This window comes from Cottoperca gobio, chromosome 11 (genome assembly GCF_900634415.1).
Source record: "Cottoperca gobio chromosome 11, fCotGob3.1, whole genome shotgun sequence".
In the NCBI taxonomy this organism is placed as follows: Eukaryota; Metazoa; Chordata; class Actinopteri; order Perciformes; family Bovichtidae; genus Cottoperca; species Cottoperca gobio.
Genome location: NC_041365.1, coordinates 3,150,303 through 3,170,235, shown reverse-complemented (window position 1 = coordinate 3,170,235; position 19,933 = coordinate 3,150,303). Strand labels below are relative to the sequence as shown.

At 42.0% G+C, this 19,933-nt stretch overlaps 1 protein-coding gene across 1 annotated transcript in view; it reads left to right on the top strand.

Annotated features, from left to right (window-relative positions):
* Positions 1–19,933, top strand: part of adgrb2 (adhesion G protein-coupled receptor B2) — a 196,611-nt gene that overhangs the window by 51,441 nt on the left and 125,237 nt on the right. Inside the window, 1 exon segment of the mRNA XM_029442629.1 lies at positions 9,123–10,026. Coding sequence (XP_029298489.1) covers positions 9,138–10,026 — 889 coding nt within the window. The 5' untranslated portion in view covers positions 9,123–9,137.

Sequence of the window (19,933 nt, the reverse complement as noted above, 5' to 3'; positions counted from 1 at the left end):
TCAATCTAACCCTAAGAGTCCGCGCTACAACCTGGAAGTACCTGGCGATGAGCGCACGAGATATTAAGTTATGACAGTTTATGATCACACAATGTAAATATCAATCAGCTGATTTCACAGATTGCAACAGCTGTTCATGGGCTTTTATCGATGTGAAGATGTTCACGGTGGATATCTTTTTAACGGAAACGAACGTGTGGACATTTTGCAATGGTTTAGGAGCGTCTTTTTCAAAATATTGCTGAAAAGAGGATATTTATGAGGCTTTATAGGTAAGTGGGCTCAAAGTTATGATTTTGATTTTGAGTGTACTTGCTAGTTTGAGGAGCTGATTGTACCGCTGTTGTGATGTTCATCTCAATATCTAAATAGACGAGATTCTAAGCTTTCCAAAAATATATATTTTTTTTTTTCAGAATTAGGAAATGCACATGTACATGGCACAATAAAACTCCTGCTGAGCCCGCCGGCGGGCCCGCACACTCTAAGTGGTTTAAGCATGAACACCTTTTTGTCTAGGGTTTGTATTTCTGCCTTTACATTATAGAAATTGGTTGATGTAACTTTTTTTAAATATAAAAACTCCATAATCTTATAACCACATTACTCTGCTTTCATTCCATAATATGCCACACTGCCTTTTATTAGTGGACTGGATCCTGAATTTAGCACTGAGAGTCTATTTTAATTTTGAGATTTGAACATAAACTTTACTTATGTATAAATAATAGTGTATATAAATAGTGTATTTTTTGTTGAAATAATGCCTCTATATTATTTTGTTTAATGTGCTAATACTGACGACCAGAGATTACCCTGTGACAGCAGTCACATGTGAATGTGTCCACACTTGTGTCATACAAACATGTCAAACATGACAAACATGTCAACACACTGAATATAACCCACAAGTCCTGGGACAAGCAGCAAACTTAAGCTGAAGCTTATTATATTAATTCCAATTTGATATGCAAAACACTGCTGCGCTAGCTAACTTGTGATCCCTAATATCCTTTATTTGTTACACATTGACACTGTGCATGAGCATAATGAGTCTTAAGTGAGGCAAACATGTTTGACAAACTGAATTTGGCTCCTAACAAACACATTCCTGTGCTGTAGAAAATCACTTTTTTTGTGTCATTACACTGTTAGATTGAGGAGCCCTGGTGTAAACAATCATATGTGGATTTTCCCAGTCTTATTTTTTTTTTGTAATGCATCCTCTCATGCATCATTCATTTTTTAAATGTTCCGTTTGTAACCTTATGCTCTGGAAAAGAAAACAAATGTTTTCCCATCACTTAGTCCTTCACAAAGGCGTTTTACATCCTTTTCATCATAAGCCTTTTAATAAGCCTTTGGTGAGCATTTGTACAACTAACGTTGCACTTGGAGGACCTATTCATGTGGGACACACTGCAAATTGTCATTTGTTCTATTTTGTAAAAGGAAAAAGGAGAAACATAAAGACTAAAACACACTGCAGCTCTGCAAACCAACATCCCCTTCATCCATTTGCTTATCCTCATCTCGCTAATTAATTCATGCGAAATTAAAGGCTTTCATTATCAATATCTCCCCGTTGATATTGAAATTCAGGTTTGGAACATATTGAATAAATGTTGCATGGCAGCGGATTATTTTTAAAGGCTATGAGACCATCTAATAATTAGCTTAAATGTTTTCCCTTTGTGCTTATTGAAAAATGCATTTGCTCCAAGTGTAACTACATTAGTGTGGCGCTTGGTTAATGAGGTGTAATTTTCTTAGAGCAATGTGAGATGACATGTCAATGAATTTCTACCACATTATTAGTAATCGCATTTTCATTTGTTCCGTTTGTTTATTTAGTATGGATAATGACACAAACTGCTCAGTAATAAATACAGGGCAGTTATGGCACCGAGCTAACGGTTGCTACTGGGTTTTATAATCTCTAATGAGAATAGCTTCCTGATAATGTTGGCAGCAGCAGCGGTGGTCATTTCTGCGCTGTTTAATCAGTGCTCATATTCAGAGTTTATACTGTCTGTTTCTGTTTTGCTGCTGATTACACATTTTATGAATCTCATATGGGTGGAAATTGCAGTCATGAAGTCAATAATGATGAAGATTCACTGACGACATAAAAGAACACATTTCCTCTCTCCGACTACAGACTCACGTCTTTCATCTTCACTGATGTTACATCTCATCTTTCAGTTTGTTGCATTCAGGAGCCCAAGCAATTAAAGAAAAAAAAACCTTGGGCACACTGAGCCAGAGATCGACTATGTTCACGTTAAATACATTCCTAGAGTAATGTCATGATGAAGTGTGGTAATTTACTGCTCTCAGGTTGGACTACACTTAACTGCCTTTCTCCTTCTGTTAGTATTTCACTTGCATTCACTGTCTCTGCCTCTGCTACGACGCTTACATCAGTAAAACTCATCCTCGTCCACAACAATGGACCGATTCTTTTCTCGATCAGAGTTGTTTTTGTGTGTGACGTGTTGGCTTGGTTGTTCTCGAGTTTGGTGCTTCACTCCGCCAACATTTCTAAGTCTCCGGGTGATGATGTATTTCCAAAAATATTTCACTTTTATCTTGCAGAGCTAAGGATTACTTTTTCTTTTTTTAAACATGTGCACAAGCTTCTTCAAAGATAAACAGCAACATAACTGTATCCACTGTAGCCCTTGTGGTTAGAGTTCCAGTACAAGTTTATTGACAAGGCACTGTAGAATGCAGCACCATGCAGGTGTTCCGACGATCAAACGTATCAAAGAGGGTAGTACATTTCACAAGGCAAAACCGCAAAGATTTAAACTGTGTTACATATCGTGGCTGCTAATGTTGCTGAAGCTGCTGTTTCTCTCTAGTATAACACTGATTGGTAGTTTTCTGTACAATGATGTCCCAACCTCCCATCACTTGTCTTAACAACTATTGAAGTGTCATCCAGTGGATTATTTTCTTTAGTGCATCATTCATTCCCTACTCAGTTTTATCACACACTTATGGTTTATGACTTGCTCTTATATCTGCACACATGTCACATGTCAAGCTGACATGACTGCATGAATATGTATTAAGTGCATGGGCGTGTTTGTGTGTGTGTGTGTGGGGGGGTCGATGCCATAGCCGGGAGACAAAATGGCCTTTGCTGTGATTGAGGGGCTTAGTATCCCTGTCTCTATTCACAGTATGAGATCCTCTCGGCTTGTCTGCCATTTGTGAATAACTGATAAGGCAAAGTTAAAAGCACTGCGCTGGAGTGAGCTTGATAAAAGGACAAACAGAATACTGACTTTTGAAATGTCAACCGGGCTAAATTAGTTGAACAACATTGCTTCTCCATACTGGTTTGAAGCCAAAAGATATTTTCGAGATGAAAGATGTGTAGATGTGGGTAAATAAATGAAGTTTGACTTTGAGGAAGGCTGAGATTTCTAAAGGGGGGGTGAGGCTAAAGATGAGAAGATGGGGGGGGGGGAGAGAGAAGAGGATTGTGTGCTGGAAGGCAGAGAGGGGAACATTTCATGACTTGTTAATCAGTAGTAAAAAGAAACTCCTTGGCGTTAGGATACGGTCTTGAATTGTTGATGATAATATCGAGATAGCATTCAAATGAGCGTGGCCGTGTGCCTGTGTGTGGAATGCACACGGATCAGTTAGGGTGCATTGTTTGGTGTGCGTGCATGCGAGCTAATAAAAGGACCACTGATCTCCTCTGAAGGCTGCACGTGGGAGAAAAAGTCCACATCAAGAAATATGACAATAACATTCTTCTACCACAGCGCACTTAGATGTGCGCAGTAGGACTAAGAGATGAGGGTGCAGACGGAGAGGGGATAGGAAGAAGAGGGGGCGTTTATGATGCTCTATCGCAACCTTACCGAAAACGGAAGCACCCTACCCAGAGATATTGTTAAGTATGTCGCCCACGAGCTATCCCTCTCTGTTATTCCACCAGAACAGGAAGGTTTACTGGAAGATACTTGTGTTCCAATGCTTGAACAGCTTATTCATGGAAAGGTTCTTCTGGGGCTTACTTTACACAGTAATGTCCATACTTAAATAATAAATACTTTAACGCAAGGAGCACATGTTTATTTAATTATTTAATATGAATGTAACTACTAATATATAAATGAATTACACAATGCTCTATGTTTTCTTCTCTGTTGGCATTCCACAAAGCCAAAACGACCATCAAGCCTGAAGTGGTCGACAAGATATACAATTCACAAGTCTGTCTGTTCTGTACAGCTCACACAAAAATTAAATCCAGAAACACCACTGCGTATAAATAACTCAAAGGGCCATGTTGGTCGGAGCATATTGGTTCTGGCTCCATTGAGACAATGGAATGGGATCTGGAAGGCAGGTGTAGGTCATTGATCCATGTGTTTGAAAGCCTACCAGATGCTACTGAACAACAGTTTGCAATACCTTTTTTTCAGTTTAGACTCTCAGATAAAGTTTGTTTTTCACATATCACACAATCAATTTCTAATCATAGCCCTCGAAGGTAGGAAGTCAGGGGCGGAGGGGTCAAACAAATACAGGACTTTCATCCAGGAGACCGCTGTTCGTGTCCAGTGGGAAACCAAAGGTCAACATTCACTTGTATTAATCCACGTCCGTAACATAAGAAACATACTTTCTCCAAGCCAAACTATAATGTTTTACTGAACCTACCCAAGGCGTTTTGTTGCCTAAACATAACCTAGTAGTTATGTATCAATTTACAAAGTTAACCACATGTATAAAACTGCAACTGTTAATTGATATTGCAGTTGTATGAGAACGTTATATTGTAGGCGACAGGATTGAGGGATCAAACCAACAACCCTGTTGACCCTTCTGAGTTAGAGCCGCCCTATTAGAAGGTGTTTATAGTAAAGTGCAGAGGTCTCATTGAAATGAATGTGCGAGCTAATGTTGGTCTGGACTCTTCTTTGGGGGACAGTGACACTTGCAGTGCTTTCCCCGCTAATGTTAGTCTGGACTCTTCTTTGGGGGACAGTGACACTTGCAGTGCTTTCCCCGCTAATGTTAGTCTGGACTCTTCTTTGGGGGACAGTGACACTTGCAGTGCTTTCCCCGCTAATGTTAGTCTGGACTCTTCTTTGGGGGACAGTGACACTTGCAGTGCTTTCCCCGCTAATGTTGGTCTGGACTCTTCTTTGGGGGACAGTGACACTTGCAGTGCTTTCCCCGCTAATGTTAGTCTGGACTCTTCTTTGGGGGACAGTGACACTTGCAGTGCTTTCCCCGCTAATGTTGGTCTGGACTCTTCTTTGGGGGACAGTGACACTTGCAGTGCTTTCCCCGCTAATGTTGGTCTGGACTCTTCTTTGGGGGACAATGACACTTGCAGTGCTTTCCCCGCTAATGTTGGTCTGGACTCTTCTTTGGGGGACAGTGTCACTTGCAGTGCTTTCCCCGCTAATGTTGGTCTGGACTCTTCTTTGGGGGACAGTGACACTTGCAGTGCTTTCCCCGCTAATGTTAGTCTGGACTCTTCTTTGGGGGACAGTGTCACTTGCAGTGCTTTCCCCGCTAATGTTGGTCTGGACTCTTCTTTGGGGGACAGTGTCACTTGCAGTGCTTTCCCCGCTAATGTTGGTCTGGACTCTTCTTTGGGGGACAGTGACACTTGCAGTGCTTTCCACGGCACTATTCTCTTTTGCACAAGTTTTACAGCGGAGACAAAAACTTGATGAGTCACATTGTCACTTCACTGCATTAAAGAATGAAGACGCAGCCGAGAGGATACACAGAGGAAGGAGAGTGAGGGCTATACATATTTTGCTAGCCTTGGTGATAACATTAATGTCAAGGTGGAAGGGGGAAGGAAGACATCAAAGCTAATGAATATTTATGGTTGCCCACAGTGAAGTGTTGTTTTAGAGTGAAGTGGGACAGAATGGCCTCATGAAGACAGCACTTTAGGGCCTACTCTTGCACAGACTGTGGGTCTATGAATATTCATTGTCCATTGTCCCAAAAACAATTTGCTTAACGCTTCTGACTTCTTCTCATCCGTAAAATGTGCATACAGTTTAATCTATGCATGGTTTGGCTTATAATGCTATTTATCTTCACTTTTCATAGGGCTGTGAAAAGTGTAACTCCTAGTCTTTGCACACACAAAAAAAAAAAATACTAATTTGTTTTTAAAGCATAGACCTGATATGTATAAACTCAGCTCCATAAGGAAACCAGAAATGCTACGTGTCATATTCTGTACTACAGCATTACATTCACACTATATCCCAGGATGTAACAGTTCAGTGACACATTGTTAGCGGGACATGTGTCACTGGCTGCGGTGGAGCCTGTATGGATGTTATAGCATATTTGTTTGAAAGTATCTGAGCGTGTTCAAGGGACATAGTCTATAACCCTATCATATGCCAGACAGCATAATGTCCTTGAGCATATTTCACAACATGCTACATTAGCCTTCCCAACAGTGCCAAGCATTTGTCAAAGTGTCACAGCAGCCGGAGTCAAAGGCTGTTTTAAAAAAAAAACATTTTTTTTCGTGTGAAAAATCTCCAGGTGAGAATCCTTGATGGGGAAAACCAGTCCGAGCAGGGACAGACATGGAGAGGGGGAAAAAAAAGAGGTCGGGACTTGTGATGTTGCTATCGTGTGGTCTAAAGCAGCGGTCTCCAACCTTTTGTGCGGCACGGACCGGTTTCATGTAAGAAAATATCTTCATGGACCGGCCTTCAAAGTGGGGGGGGGGGGTAAATATGACGGAATAAAATGATACGTCCACATAAAAACAAATATAAAGTGCATAAAAAACCCATTACGCTGAATTAGTGGGAGCCTCTCTGCAACCAGCCGGTCCAATATAGGGGTATAAATTCTTCACCAATAGTAAAAGGTTTCTTCTCTTAGCGACACGGTTAGTCACTAAGTATGACACTCTCAGTGCACTCGCATGTGTTGATGTGGTGGCCATCAGTAATTGCTTCTGTCTTATCTTGTCTTGGCCGTTATGAAGGCTTCGTTGCCTCATTTGCGAGCCTGTGTATTATGCAGAGCGGCGTATGAGGATCACCTGTAGCGATATTTAAGTAGGACTCCTGATATTGTCTTTTAAATGCCTCCTCATTGGGTCTTTTCCCTTTTCCAAAAAAGCTCTTTAAAGACGATTGTTTTCACTCATTGTTGCTTGTGGGCTTAATTGTTTGAAATAAAGATTTTTCAAAATAAAACCTTTCAAAATAAATGATTCCTTCTGTGCACCTAATGTACAGAAGTAGTTTTGGTGTGCAGGTGCACATATCTAATGTGTCCATGTGTGTTTTTTCTACCAACTGGTTTTGTTTTACAAACATGTCCCTATGCTGTCACAACCTCACACATGGTCTTTGTTAATCCTGCATATTTCCCTTTTGCTCTTATTCCAATCCATTTAGCACAACTGTGCTTCTGAAAAATAATCTGCTCCTCTCAAATTCTACTCTGCTATTTCTTCTGCTCAGTAGGTTGAACTAGTGGTTACAGAGACCTTCCCACGACCTCCGGGTAACACATGTCTGCGAAAAACAATCTGTGTCCATCAAAACATAGTGTGCAGGTGAATCGTCCTTGAGCGTGAGAGTAAACCGTCTGCATTGTACATCACTCTGAGTAAGCATCAGCAGAATACCTAAAACCTGAAATGTTTATTTTTCAGGTTAAATTGTCAAAATATTTTTACTATTTCAGTATGATTGCAATAATTCCGCCTCGTCCTACATCTCCTTTGCTTTGTATCCCCCTCCATCATCAGTCTGCCTTTCATGTGTTTCAAGCTCTCATTAACACCACCATCCCGTAAACCCAAAGTGCCTCTTACTGTCCAACCTCTTGAGATGGGGAGGTTTCCATAGTTTCTAGTCCCTGTTATCCACGCCCTATGGACTGTGTGTCCATTGCCAGAGAGCATTAACTGACTTACGCAAACCCTGTGAAGTACAGGCTACTGCTGTGTTTCATTAACCTAGGCCTTAGGGAAGTGGAGTACCTGCTCCAAAAGGACACACGTGCTCCGTAGAGGCTGCATCACACGCTTAGTAACCTTGTCTGGTGCTACCATGGAGACCAATGTATTACAAGCAGGCAAGAACAGGAGGAATGGTGTGCTCTAGCTAGGTGTTTGTGGGTTTAGCACTATTGTGAAGATAATTATCTGTTATATTTGCTTCCACATTTTTGTACAACCTTGTAAGTTGAAAAATAATTAATTAAATATGACAAATAACTTGAGACAAAATCTGCCAGTCCAACTTTGTCTTTCCTTCCCATGATGCCATTTCACATCAAATCACAGCACTCCAGAGAATTACCCAACAGTTGTATATTTATAATAATTTGCTCTGACAAAGGTATTTGTGGAACGTGCATAAATATTCTGATATTAAACTATAATGTTATATCTTTGTGTCAAAAGAATGTTGCATTACATTTCTCCAACTACATTTATGCAGAACCTCTTGAAACTCTCAGCTGATAGAGCAGACACACAGAGCATACACAAATGTACTGGGTATTGAAGTAGATCCGAGCAAAAAATACTAAAAACACTGTATATGTTGTATATTGTTATTTTATCAGGAGTGTGTGTGTGTGTGTATTGTGTGAGGCGAAATCAGGCTGTTGGCGGACCCTTACTGTGTCGGAGATGGTAATAGTTTGCCAGAGCCTTGGGGGATCTGCTCAGCAGGCGGTGCTGTGTGTCTGTGTGTACATGCATTTTCCTGTGTGCTTGTGTGCACGTATCAGCAGGAAAGGGGAAGAGCAGGCCCCACAGTGCATGTCTCATAAGCCAAGTCATCAACCCTTTTAATCCAGCCCAGCAGGGATGTGTTTCTGTTTTTGGCAGTGCATGTGTATGTGCGTCTTTGAAGAACAACTTCATGAGAACTGCTGCCGTAAACTTGCTTATGTTATACTCTGAGGCAACGCAGAAATCTGTCCTATTTCCACGTGTCTTTGGTCTAGACGTGAACAGGAATATTGATACGTTCTTCTTTTGTCCTTTTCATGTTTGCTTTATCAGTCTGTGTTTGAAGATATTTCCTGATGTGTCTAATCTACAGTCTCCTCTGTTCTGTCTTCCCCTGCAGGACGAATGTCATAGGATGAACACTGCTGGTGGGGTGTGTCTGTCTGTGCTGTCCTCTCTCCTGGCTGTGGCTGGGGCCCTGGCTGCCTTGTCTGCCCTTGCTCTAGTTCCTCTCTCTGCCCTGGCTGAAGTTGCCTATGGGGCTGCCGACGGCGTCCCCAGCACCGGGGCAGAGGGTGCCCCCTCGCCGATCTCCACACCATGTTCTAGCCTTGTAGCTGGGGTGCTCTATGGCTCTTTCTCCCTAAGGGAGCTCTTTCCCTCCAGGGCACCAGGCTGTTCCTGGTCCCTAGAAAACCCTGATCCCACAAAGTACTCCCTCTACCTCCGCTTCACCCGGCACCCTATCATCTGCCGGACACACTCCCCCATGCTCCTCTCCCTTGACCACCACCTGGCTAATCAAAGCTGTCCCCTTCACATACAAACAGCTGCTGTCAGGGATCAGGAAATCATTGATCTCTGTGGCAGCCAAAGCAACATAGAGGAACCGTACTCCTTCCTACAGTTTGATAAGAACTTTGTCCAGCTATGTCTAACTAGACATCCAGCTGCGGATGAGCCTCAGGTATCTAAGGAATTGCTTGAGCTGAGGCTGGTAGAGGTGTTACTCATCAACAACGAGAACTCCAGTCAATTTACCTGTGGCGTGCTCTGCCGATGGTTTGAGGAGTGTTTACGCACAGGTCACAATGAAGACCAGGAGGTATCTGACGGAGATGGTTGTGGGATGACCCAGACGGGATGTATCTGTCCAAACCACAACATCATGGCACCACCTATTCCGTTGCTCCCCGAGACGCCCCATAGTTTCAACAATGTCTCGCTCGTTCCTGACGACTGCTGCGTCACTGAGCTGCATTCCAATGAAGCAATCGTGATCGCACCCAGAGATGTTCGACAAGGTAGGATTGTGCTAAAAATTATCATATTAGTTATGCCCTGTAACACAACATGCTATAACAGGTGCACACCATCATTTCTTGTTGGTAGCTTGTGTCGCAAGCTACACCAATACTAGAAAGGTACCCCAATACTCTCCTGTTATATATGAAATGAATGAAAGTGTTTTAATAAGAGCCGTATTAATGCGCTGTGTGCAACAGCAGGGCAGTCTGTGTGTGCGCTGTGAGCGCTCTGCTTCCACTCGCTGCAGGCATAGTGGTGGTGTTTTTCTCTCACATGCACGCTGCTAATACAAGTGCTTTTTTGCCGACGGTCCACAATATTGTGGAAAAAGCAGACTCGCAGAGCAAAATATGGCACTAAAGCGTAGCCAAGGGTCACGAGTTGTGCCTATACTTATGAAGGTAATGCAATAATAACATGGAGGCTCTGTCATCTGAACAAAAAGGACACATTCTTTATTGCTCACAGATTGTCGACGGCAGCAGCGGCGCATTACAGCGTCAGTCTTTCCATTATCTTTTACAATAAAAGCCTGAGATACACGGCATCATTGCTTACTTACTAGAGGGAACTTACATTCACTCAGAGCCAACTCAACAAAATTGCTTGCAGTACTGCTCGGACTTATCTCTTTCATAAGCTGCAGTGTGACATGTGAAGGTGGAAAGATGGGAATGTGTTAAGAGCTGATCTTGCGGTTTATGGCTTCTTTTCACATCCTCCACTGCTTTGAAATGACATTCTGAAAATATTTTCTGTTCTTTTTTTATGTATCAATTGAGGTGCTTTAAGCAGGTATCGTATCAAAATCATAATGTTGGTATAGAGACAACACTAGAAGTAGCACATACATCAAATAATTCAAGCACATATAAACAGTTGGTTTATTTGTGCAGCCATCTTGCAGTAGCAAACAGACAAGAAAAGTTTGCCTTGTTATCCGTGCTTTTGGAAGTACCTCAGGGAGGCCACGTGTCTCCGCTTGACAGAGAATTTATTATTTGAATTTTGTTTGTTGGCCTTTTAATTAAAAAATGAAGCAGTTCAAAGGGGGCCCTTTTAAACCTTCCATCAAAAGATTTGTAAATGGCTGTCAGAAATTCTTGCCTTCTGATCTATATTTTAGAGAATCCCCCATGTGGCCTAGAGGTGTGGCTCGTACTTCAGTTTCCAGCTGCATTTTAGTGTGTGTGTGTGTGTGTGTGTGTGTGTGTGTGTGTGTGTGTGTGTGTGTGTCTAATCTGTTGACAATGTTAGGACAAGATCAGATTTGACACCCATGCACACAAACACGCGCATGATCATTCATATATCAATGAATTGAACACGAAGCAGTCAATCCCTTCGCACACATAACACATGGGAATATGTAGGCATGTGTGCATGGGCAGAAATCTGTATGTTTCATTGTCTGTGTGTGTGTGTGTGTGTGTGTGCGTGTGTGTGTGCTTGTGTGCCTGTAAGTGACATAGATAATCGTTTATCCATACAGAGATGAATGAGTGTTGTAAGCTTTCTTATCCATTTCAGTTCATCACTGCCACCAGAGTATTTCCTTTACTGTAATTAAATTAGACTAATGTAGAAGTGAATGCAGATAGACTGAGAGATGTTGTGGTTCCTCTTAGAATTCACAGAATTACATAATATGTTTCCTTTGGGTGTGTTATTGGCATGTTTGCACAGTGAACAGAGCCAATTAAATCCCAGTTATTCTTATTGCAACACTCTAACAACACACATACGGAGAGCTCTAGGGAGTCTTACCTTGCTGACGGGAAGGTTATCGTTCTCTGGATTCAATCAGCAGGGGAGGGATTTTATCATCTAATATACTTGGAGGGTAAATGGGAGGGACAGAGGAAGAGGCTTGGTGTAGGAGGACTGATGCACTGTTGCTTGAGACAAAAGCTAAAAGGATAGAGGCGCTAGGTAAATTGTGTCGGCAGGGATAATAAATTCATGCCAGTTATCTGGAAGCTCCTCAAAGACACTGATGTTGCATACATATTGATCATGGATTCACTCACTCATTGTGAACCGCAGAGAGCCCTTGATGAGAAGATAAGCCTGACGAAGTGTGGGCAAGCTTTTGTTTGTGGTAGGCAGTTTTCTTCCAAACGATTCCCCTATGTCCTAATTACCCTAAAATAGCAGAATTAATGTAAAATCGTGTAGTTCAAAGTGAGAACCAGAATCTTGCCTATATCCTCCTCCTGTCCCCTTTCTCGCTCTTTATAAAGACGAGCACTAACGCTCTCGCTGAGTCAGAAACTCGACGCTTGAATGTATTCCTCTCCACGTCTCTATCCCTAATATAGCTCATATTTTGTCGCCGCATCCGTCCTACAGCTCTTCAATTCAAAGGCAGATAAGAGAACCTTTTACTTTTACACCTTCAGAAAATAAAACACATGCATACGCACAGTGATTGACACTTTTTTAAATGTAAATGCAAAATTCTGGAGTTAAACATTTTCAGACTGAGATTGCCAAATAAAAAACGTTTTATTACAGTGTGTCCCGGGGTCTAGTAGTCTAAGGTGCCACAGGAAGTGTCAGTTGACGAGCGTAGCGCACACCAGATGCATCTTATAGGACATGCAGAATGTGATCGCATTTCCGCGTCGACACAGGTCAAAGCCAAGGACATATGTGTGGCCTTTTAATTAAGACACTTTCAAAATAAAAGCCCCACCAAAAAAATAGTATAATTACAGATTTGGTGGTTTCATCCTGAGCTCCTCTTGTCTAAAGTACACGGACAGATTTACTGTTCTACAAATTGCTCTCGCTAGACCAGACCAGCTCCTTGCATGGTAGCTCGCTGCCATCAGTGTGTGTGAATGGATGAATGGGAGGCAAATTATTAAGTGCTTTGAATGAAAGCCTTATGTAAACACAGCCATTTATTTTCTTTACTCTTAGCAGGGAATATACTTAGCCTTTTTCAGTACAAACAAAACAGAGATAACATGGTTTTGTTAAATTGATCTGGAAGGTGGGTGGTTTCTAAGCAGTGAATAAAAAGTGCTCATATATTTTGGAATGTCTGTGGATGTCCTTTAACAAAGTACATTTCTGAGGCCATGCAACTTGAGAGACGCAGTCATTGATTTACAAGCGGCAATCTTTTTTCTTTGAGTGGAACATTTTTGCTCGACACAAAGGCTAACCATTTTAGGACTCTCAGCAATCTTCCTATTGTGATTCAGGCTGTGTTTGACAATAGTCCATTATACTGACTGACCTTCACTAAGCTCAATGTATTATATTCTGTATCGACAGAACCCTCAGCATGTTTCACTGTCTGAATTGGAGGAGTTTTTGTTGTTGTTGAGAATACTGTATCTTTATTATGGATACGACGGGCAATTGTAACTTTGCATGGCATTCGGTAACCTTAAGGGATATTATTTCTCTGCGCAGTTGGAACTTGTCAATAACAGGTGTTCAGTGCAGCTGCCTGTTTGTCCTTCATCCTCCCAGGTAGACGAGGAATAGATTTGTTTTTTAAAAAGTTCACATCTTAACGAAGATTTTCTCTGCGGAGTCTGGATTGTGACATTATATGTGTACTTTTTAATTTTAGCCATAGAGGTCCTGGGTCTTTGTCCATCAAATCTATGAATGCATTACCTCATGACACCGAACAGATTTGAACGACATATTTATGTAAAACACAGGTAAACAAGTATTGTCTCATTTCCATATAAAGTGGGCATTACGGGGAAATACAAGCTGAATGATTCTATATAAAGTAGTTTGCTATTTTTATTCCTACATGAAAGTATCTATCCCCGCTTTTATTGAACATGGAAAGGCGTGTGTGTGTGTTCATGCATCTGTCTTTACTACATCAAGCATTACAGAAGTTCTAAAGCAGACACAACTTTGTATTGGACGAGTTCTCACTTCATATATGCGTATTACTCACAATTTAATACATACATAGATCAACATTAAGGCCGACATGCCGCACATTCATGCTCTAGAGACTTATGGCCGAATTCTTACAATTTTCTGTAACTTCCCTGCTCATGATGCAAGTCTTGGAAATCACATACTGTAAAATCATCTCCCCACACACACACACACACACACACACACACACACAGTTTTTTTTTAACTCCTGAGATACTGTGTGACTCTGCAGGTCTGCAAAAAAAACAAAAACAGAAAAGAAAAGAAAAACCCCACGATCCCTCTGTTCTCCTGTCAATCAACACCATTCCCCCTCCAACAGCTGTAACACTTCCTAAATGACATGCAATTTAGTTTGACACAAAAACAAATATACCGCTGTGTTATCACCTTCTCATTTTCCTCTCCTCACCATGGTAACATTCCCATTGTATTGATCTCTGTGCTACATTCCCCCTCCTTCCCTCTTCAAGAACGTTGGTTTTCTTTCAGCCCAAATAAGCCAGTAACATCAAATTCAGCTGGTGGTTGATTTTCCACTTACTGTTTGAACACATGCATCTCGTGTTTATAACTGAAAGAATATTTGGGTTTATTAAACCATTTCCCTTCGGACTTAATAGTCAGTCTGAAAGTGGTCATAAACCCCTCTCAGAGGGGTTGGATAAGCTGGTTCTGAAACTGAAAAGCAGCTTTGCACATTGACCAGTGTACATGAAGGATATAAGCTGAGCTCCAAGCACCACGCACATTCTTTTATCCAGATTCCTCACGTTATTACTTCGGTCACTGTCTGTGTTCAGTGCTGAAGCACGGCAATCAGCTCTGTGTTGCCAGGGACGGAGGCGGTGTGCTCTCAAAAAGTCACCAAAATGTGGCTCAAGTACGGGCACGGGCTAATCCCTACCTCAACGGTCTGTAGTATCAGATAATATACACAACACAGTACTTTACTTCAGTGAAAGGTTTATACCTGAACACTGCCTTTGTATATGTGTGTATAGAAAAGCCAGAGTATATGTACTTATGTGGGTAAGAAGGCTTATCAGACCCAACAGACAAAGTACTTCACAAGGTGATATTACAACAGAGCAACGACAATGAATGGAGGTAACCTGCAAGCTAAAAGAGCACATTCATAGAAAATGGAAGAAAGGGATAACTTAACAATAAAAGGATTTAGATTACATGTTGTGCTGATATTTGTATGACATTCATAGAGAATACATCCTCGTGTTCCCCTACCTTTTCCTCTAGCGCCACCATGAGGTTCACATGTGTGGTTTTGAATGAAATGTCTTGAGAACTATTGGATGTTTTGCCATGAAATTTGGTGAAGTCATTCGCGATGCACTTCAGTGATACCCTGACATCTCATGTTTTATTTTTGTACGACGTGTTTTTTTATTCACACGCAGCCTCATCTGCACTTCCTGTTTAATTGCTAACATGCCGATAGTACAATTAGTTTTCTTTGCATTAGCTCAAGTTCAGCCTCGCAGAGGTGCTAGCCCCGCTGTCGACCCGAAGGCTCATTTTCCATTCATGTCATAAACACATGTCAAATTGATTCTATACTAGGCAACCAGTAAAGAGTGGCTTTTGAGTGTTGTACTGTTACATCAAGGTGAAGAGGAACAAGACACACATTAGTAGAGATGCCTTTGTGATCTGGGCCAATTCTAAATTATGATTCATCCATGAAGCACTGATGTAGTAGTGACACAGTACAGCAGGACAAATACTCACTAACTGAAACAGAAGATGTGAGAAGGATATGACCAAGATCAGAAAGACGAATGAGGACTAGATTTCCAACAATTGCACACGTTTGTCAATCACGAGACAGCATTCTCCTTTTTATACACATTCAAACTAAGAAGTGCAACAATATGATGCTTATAAAACCAAGTTCAAGTCAAATATTCACCAATATCCATCCATCCATCGTCTACCGCTTATCCGGGATCAGGTCGCGGGGGCAGCAGCTCCAGTAAGGAACCCCAATCTTCCCTTCTCCGGGCCACATCCTCCAGCTCCGACTGGGGGATCCTGAGGCGTTCCCAGGCCAGTGAGGAGATATAATCTCTCCACCGAGTCCTGGGTCTTCTCTGGGGTCTCCTCCCAGCTGGACGTGCCTGGAACACCTCCCTAGGGAGGCGCCCAGGTGGCATCCGTACTAGATGCCCGAACCACCTCAACTGGCTCCTTTCAACGTAAAGGAGCAGCGGCTCTACTCCGAGTCTCTCACGGATGGCTGAGCTTCTCACCCTATCTCCAAGGGAGACGCCAGCCACCCGTCTGAGAAAACCCATTTCGGCCGCTTGTACCCGTGATCTCGTTCTTTCGGTCATGACCCAGCCTTCATGACCATAGGTGAGGGTAGGAACGAAGATTGACCGGTATATTGAGAGCTTTGCCTTCTGGCTCAGCTCTCTTTTCGTCACAACGGTGCGGTACTGTAATACCGCCCCCGCTGCTCCGATTCTCCGGCCAATCTCTCGCTCCATTGTCCCCTCACTCGCGAACAAGACCCCGAGGTACTTGAACTCCTTCACTTGGGGTAATGGCTCATTCCCTACCCGGAGTAGGCAATCCACCGGTTTCCTGCTGAGAGCCATGGCCTCAGATTTGGAGGTGCTGATCCTCATCCCAACCGCTGCACACTCGGCTGCGAACCGATATGTTTGACTTTTTTCTTTATTGTTCTTTAGTTTGATCTTCGAGATATACACATGTTGTCATATAGCATCAAATGTGCTCATGCACCACCCTCTTTGACCTGGTGATTGAGATCCACAGTGGAACAAGAGCTGTGATATGGACATCCCAATTGTGTCACCTCATCACCTCCGGCCCATTCACAAGTAGCATCTTTAACGTATCAGGCAAACAGAGTTATCTAATTGTAATAGCGTAGGTTTCCTCATGTAATCAGCTGTTAAGTGTTGTGGCGACATGTAGATGACTCATTCGTCGAAGGAATATCTTTACATAGTGTATGCCGTTAACACCATTGTTCTCAATGATTCATCAATCAATCATAGGGACATTACACCATCCTCTATGAGTTGGCTCATCCATTATGCTGCAGTAACCACCATTGCTGCCTTTTTAATTGAATTAGTTGGCTTGCAAACATTAAACTCGTGGCTGAAATTGGAAGCTTCTCTTTGAGGATCGTCAGAGGGGCTGTACGTTGATATGTTTCCACCTGCCATGGTATAATTTGCTGTATTACACAGTAGCAGACACATTTTCTTTTTTTTAAACCAGGTTAATCTACCTGAAGTTTAGCTTGAGGCAGTGGCTTTTAGAATATAACCGACTCTTTACACACTTTTCTATACCAAGTCATGCACCAACACTTATTTCTACGTGACAGGTGTGTTCAGTAGTAGTAACCACTACTCATTGTTGTTGAACGAGTTTCAATCGTTATTCTATGCAATCAAAAGGGAACGATGTTTCCGCTCCATGTAACCAATCAACTCTCACTGGTGGAAAGAAAAAAGCAAACTATTAACTAGTAACAGCAATTGCAGACACTCTTAGTGTACTGTTAGAGCATAATGGTACACTGTGAAGTGGCATGGTATAGAACCGTAATGGACTTAGTGCTACACAGTATAGTCCAGTCATATTTTTATTTTGTTTGGTTAGCCCAAGCAAGCAACGAGCAGCCTGAAAGGTTTTGAGCTAAGTGGCTGAAAGAAGTTTCCACTGCCTCCAATATACGTACAATCTGTCTCTGTGCAGTTGCAACACATCCACATTTGTTTTTCTTTCCTTTCTTTTCATGTTAGTGATGTACAGTAAGTAGCAGGGGGGGGCCATTCATCAGATTTGAATTGTTACATTTTTTACAATAGCCCAATACCACGTTTTTGAATAAATCTTAACTTTAATCTACATAATAAAACACTTAAGCATCAATGCATTTCTATTATAGTATGTGCAAAACTGAGTCTATGCTCCATTACATCCCTGCCTATATTTCATATCGCGGATACAATTAATTCACTTTATGTCAAGTCTAAATATTTCAAATATCTAAATCATTCCTGTTCCTGGTCCTGCATCGAGATCCAGATGTCGAATTGTCCCGCAAGTAGGTCTTGTGGCCGACAATCTACCGCAGTAACACTTCAAATTCACAACTCCCTACACACACACACACACACACACACACACACACACACACACACACACACACACACACACACACACACCACAGCAATCTCTGGAAATTTTAAATGAAGGAGGCACAGAGAGAGAGAGAGAGAGAGAGAGAGAGAGAGAGAGAGAGAGAGAGAGAGAGAGAGAGAGAGAGAGAGAGAGAGAGAGAGAGAGAGAGAGAGAGAGAGACAAAGAAACCTAGAGAGAGGACTGGGATTTGGCTGAGACCCTTGGGACCAGCTCACCCTAGCATTGAGCAGAAGCCAGTGGTCCGTGACTTACAAACACACACACACACACACACACACACACACACACACACACACACACAGCTCATCCCTTCCTCATGGAATACTATCTGCTTTCCTGGTAATTAGAGCAGAGAGAAGTAAGTGTGTGTGTGTATGTCTCTTTAGCAGCATGGGCAAGAGGAGGTGTTTATTTCCATGCACACAGGTGTTTTAATAACCCTTAAGAAACAAAAACTAAACGCATGCACACACAGTGAAAAATGCACACACGCTACTGTTGATGACAAGGAGTAATTGCGCGCCGTGCGATACAGTAGCTGTGATTTCTCCTGAATGAATAAAGCATAACTGCGTGTGTGTGTGTGTGTGTGTGTGTGTGTGTGTGTGTGTGTGTGTGTGACTGCGTGTGCTCAGGGTGTCTGTGGCAACAGGATTAGTATTCTGTACTCATGAGCTACGGCGCTCTCTCTGTGAGAGCACTGAGCCCCTTTATGCTCCAGCAAAAGCCCCACATTCACAGACATACACACCTTGCCATTTCTGTCCGTTCCCATTTTCCCAACAGATCTCTGCAGATCTGTAGGGATTGGTGTACAGTTCACTGCCTGGCCTTGGCACTATTTCAGAAGCAATGCAACACGGGCCAACTTCCTGTTGATGCTATTAAAAATGTCATAAATCAAAATAAAGGAAACGTTATAGTGTGTACCTTCCAATAAATAGAGCTCTTTGTTCTGTTGCATCATGCACTGGCAACACCTCTCGAGGAAAATTGTGGGTTTTTTTCCAAGTAGATTGCGAATACATTCGCACTTTAGGCACTTTTATTTGACACCTTCATGTTTTACTCGACCAGATTATTTACCTGCATCTGCACACAGAGTAGAGAATTCAACCTGCTGTATACATTCAGGTTTTTTCAAGACATGATCACAATAAAAACCATGATTTGGATGCAGTGTGTGTGGTTCAGCTTTAACACAACGTAGCTTAAACATGTACACCATTTGCTAAAATTTGAAACGGGGTTATATTGATTCTCCAATTTACTATCTATATTGCCCTCATATTCTGTAGAAAGACAGGGCAGTAAATGATCCACAAGTAGCTATGTTACGTCATGTGACTTTGTAAGAGTTTGTAAGTTAAACTCTTTCGCATTTTGGCCGTCGCCATCTTTCTTTTTTTCTGGAACCAGAAGTGACACAAGAGGGTGAAGCGAAGTACAATGGAACATACATTTAGGCGACCAAAATGTTCAAATGAACATTCATTCTTTCATGAATTGAACACACACTGTGAAAGAGTCAAAGTTATAAGACAGAGACGACACCCAAACCCTACAACGCTGTGGCAGCGCCCTGTCGGTCAGAATGTAGCCCCACCCTGAAGCATAGCCGGCTTTATTGTCAATTATGCTCTAAATTAAACCATAATGTGCAAAATGAACATCATGCTGTATTGAAGATAATTTAAAATTAGAGATTGAGAACATAAACTCTTCAGGAAAATGTTTACGGAGGTAATGAGCCAAGTCAGAAGACTTCCA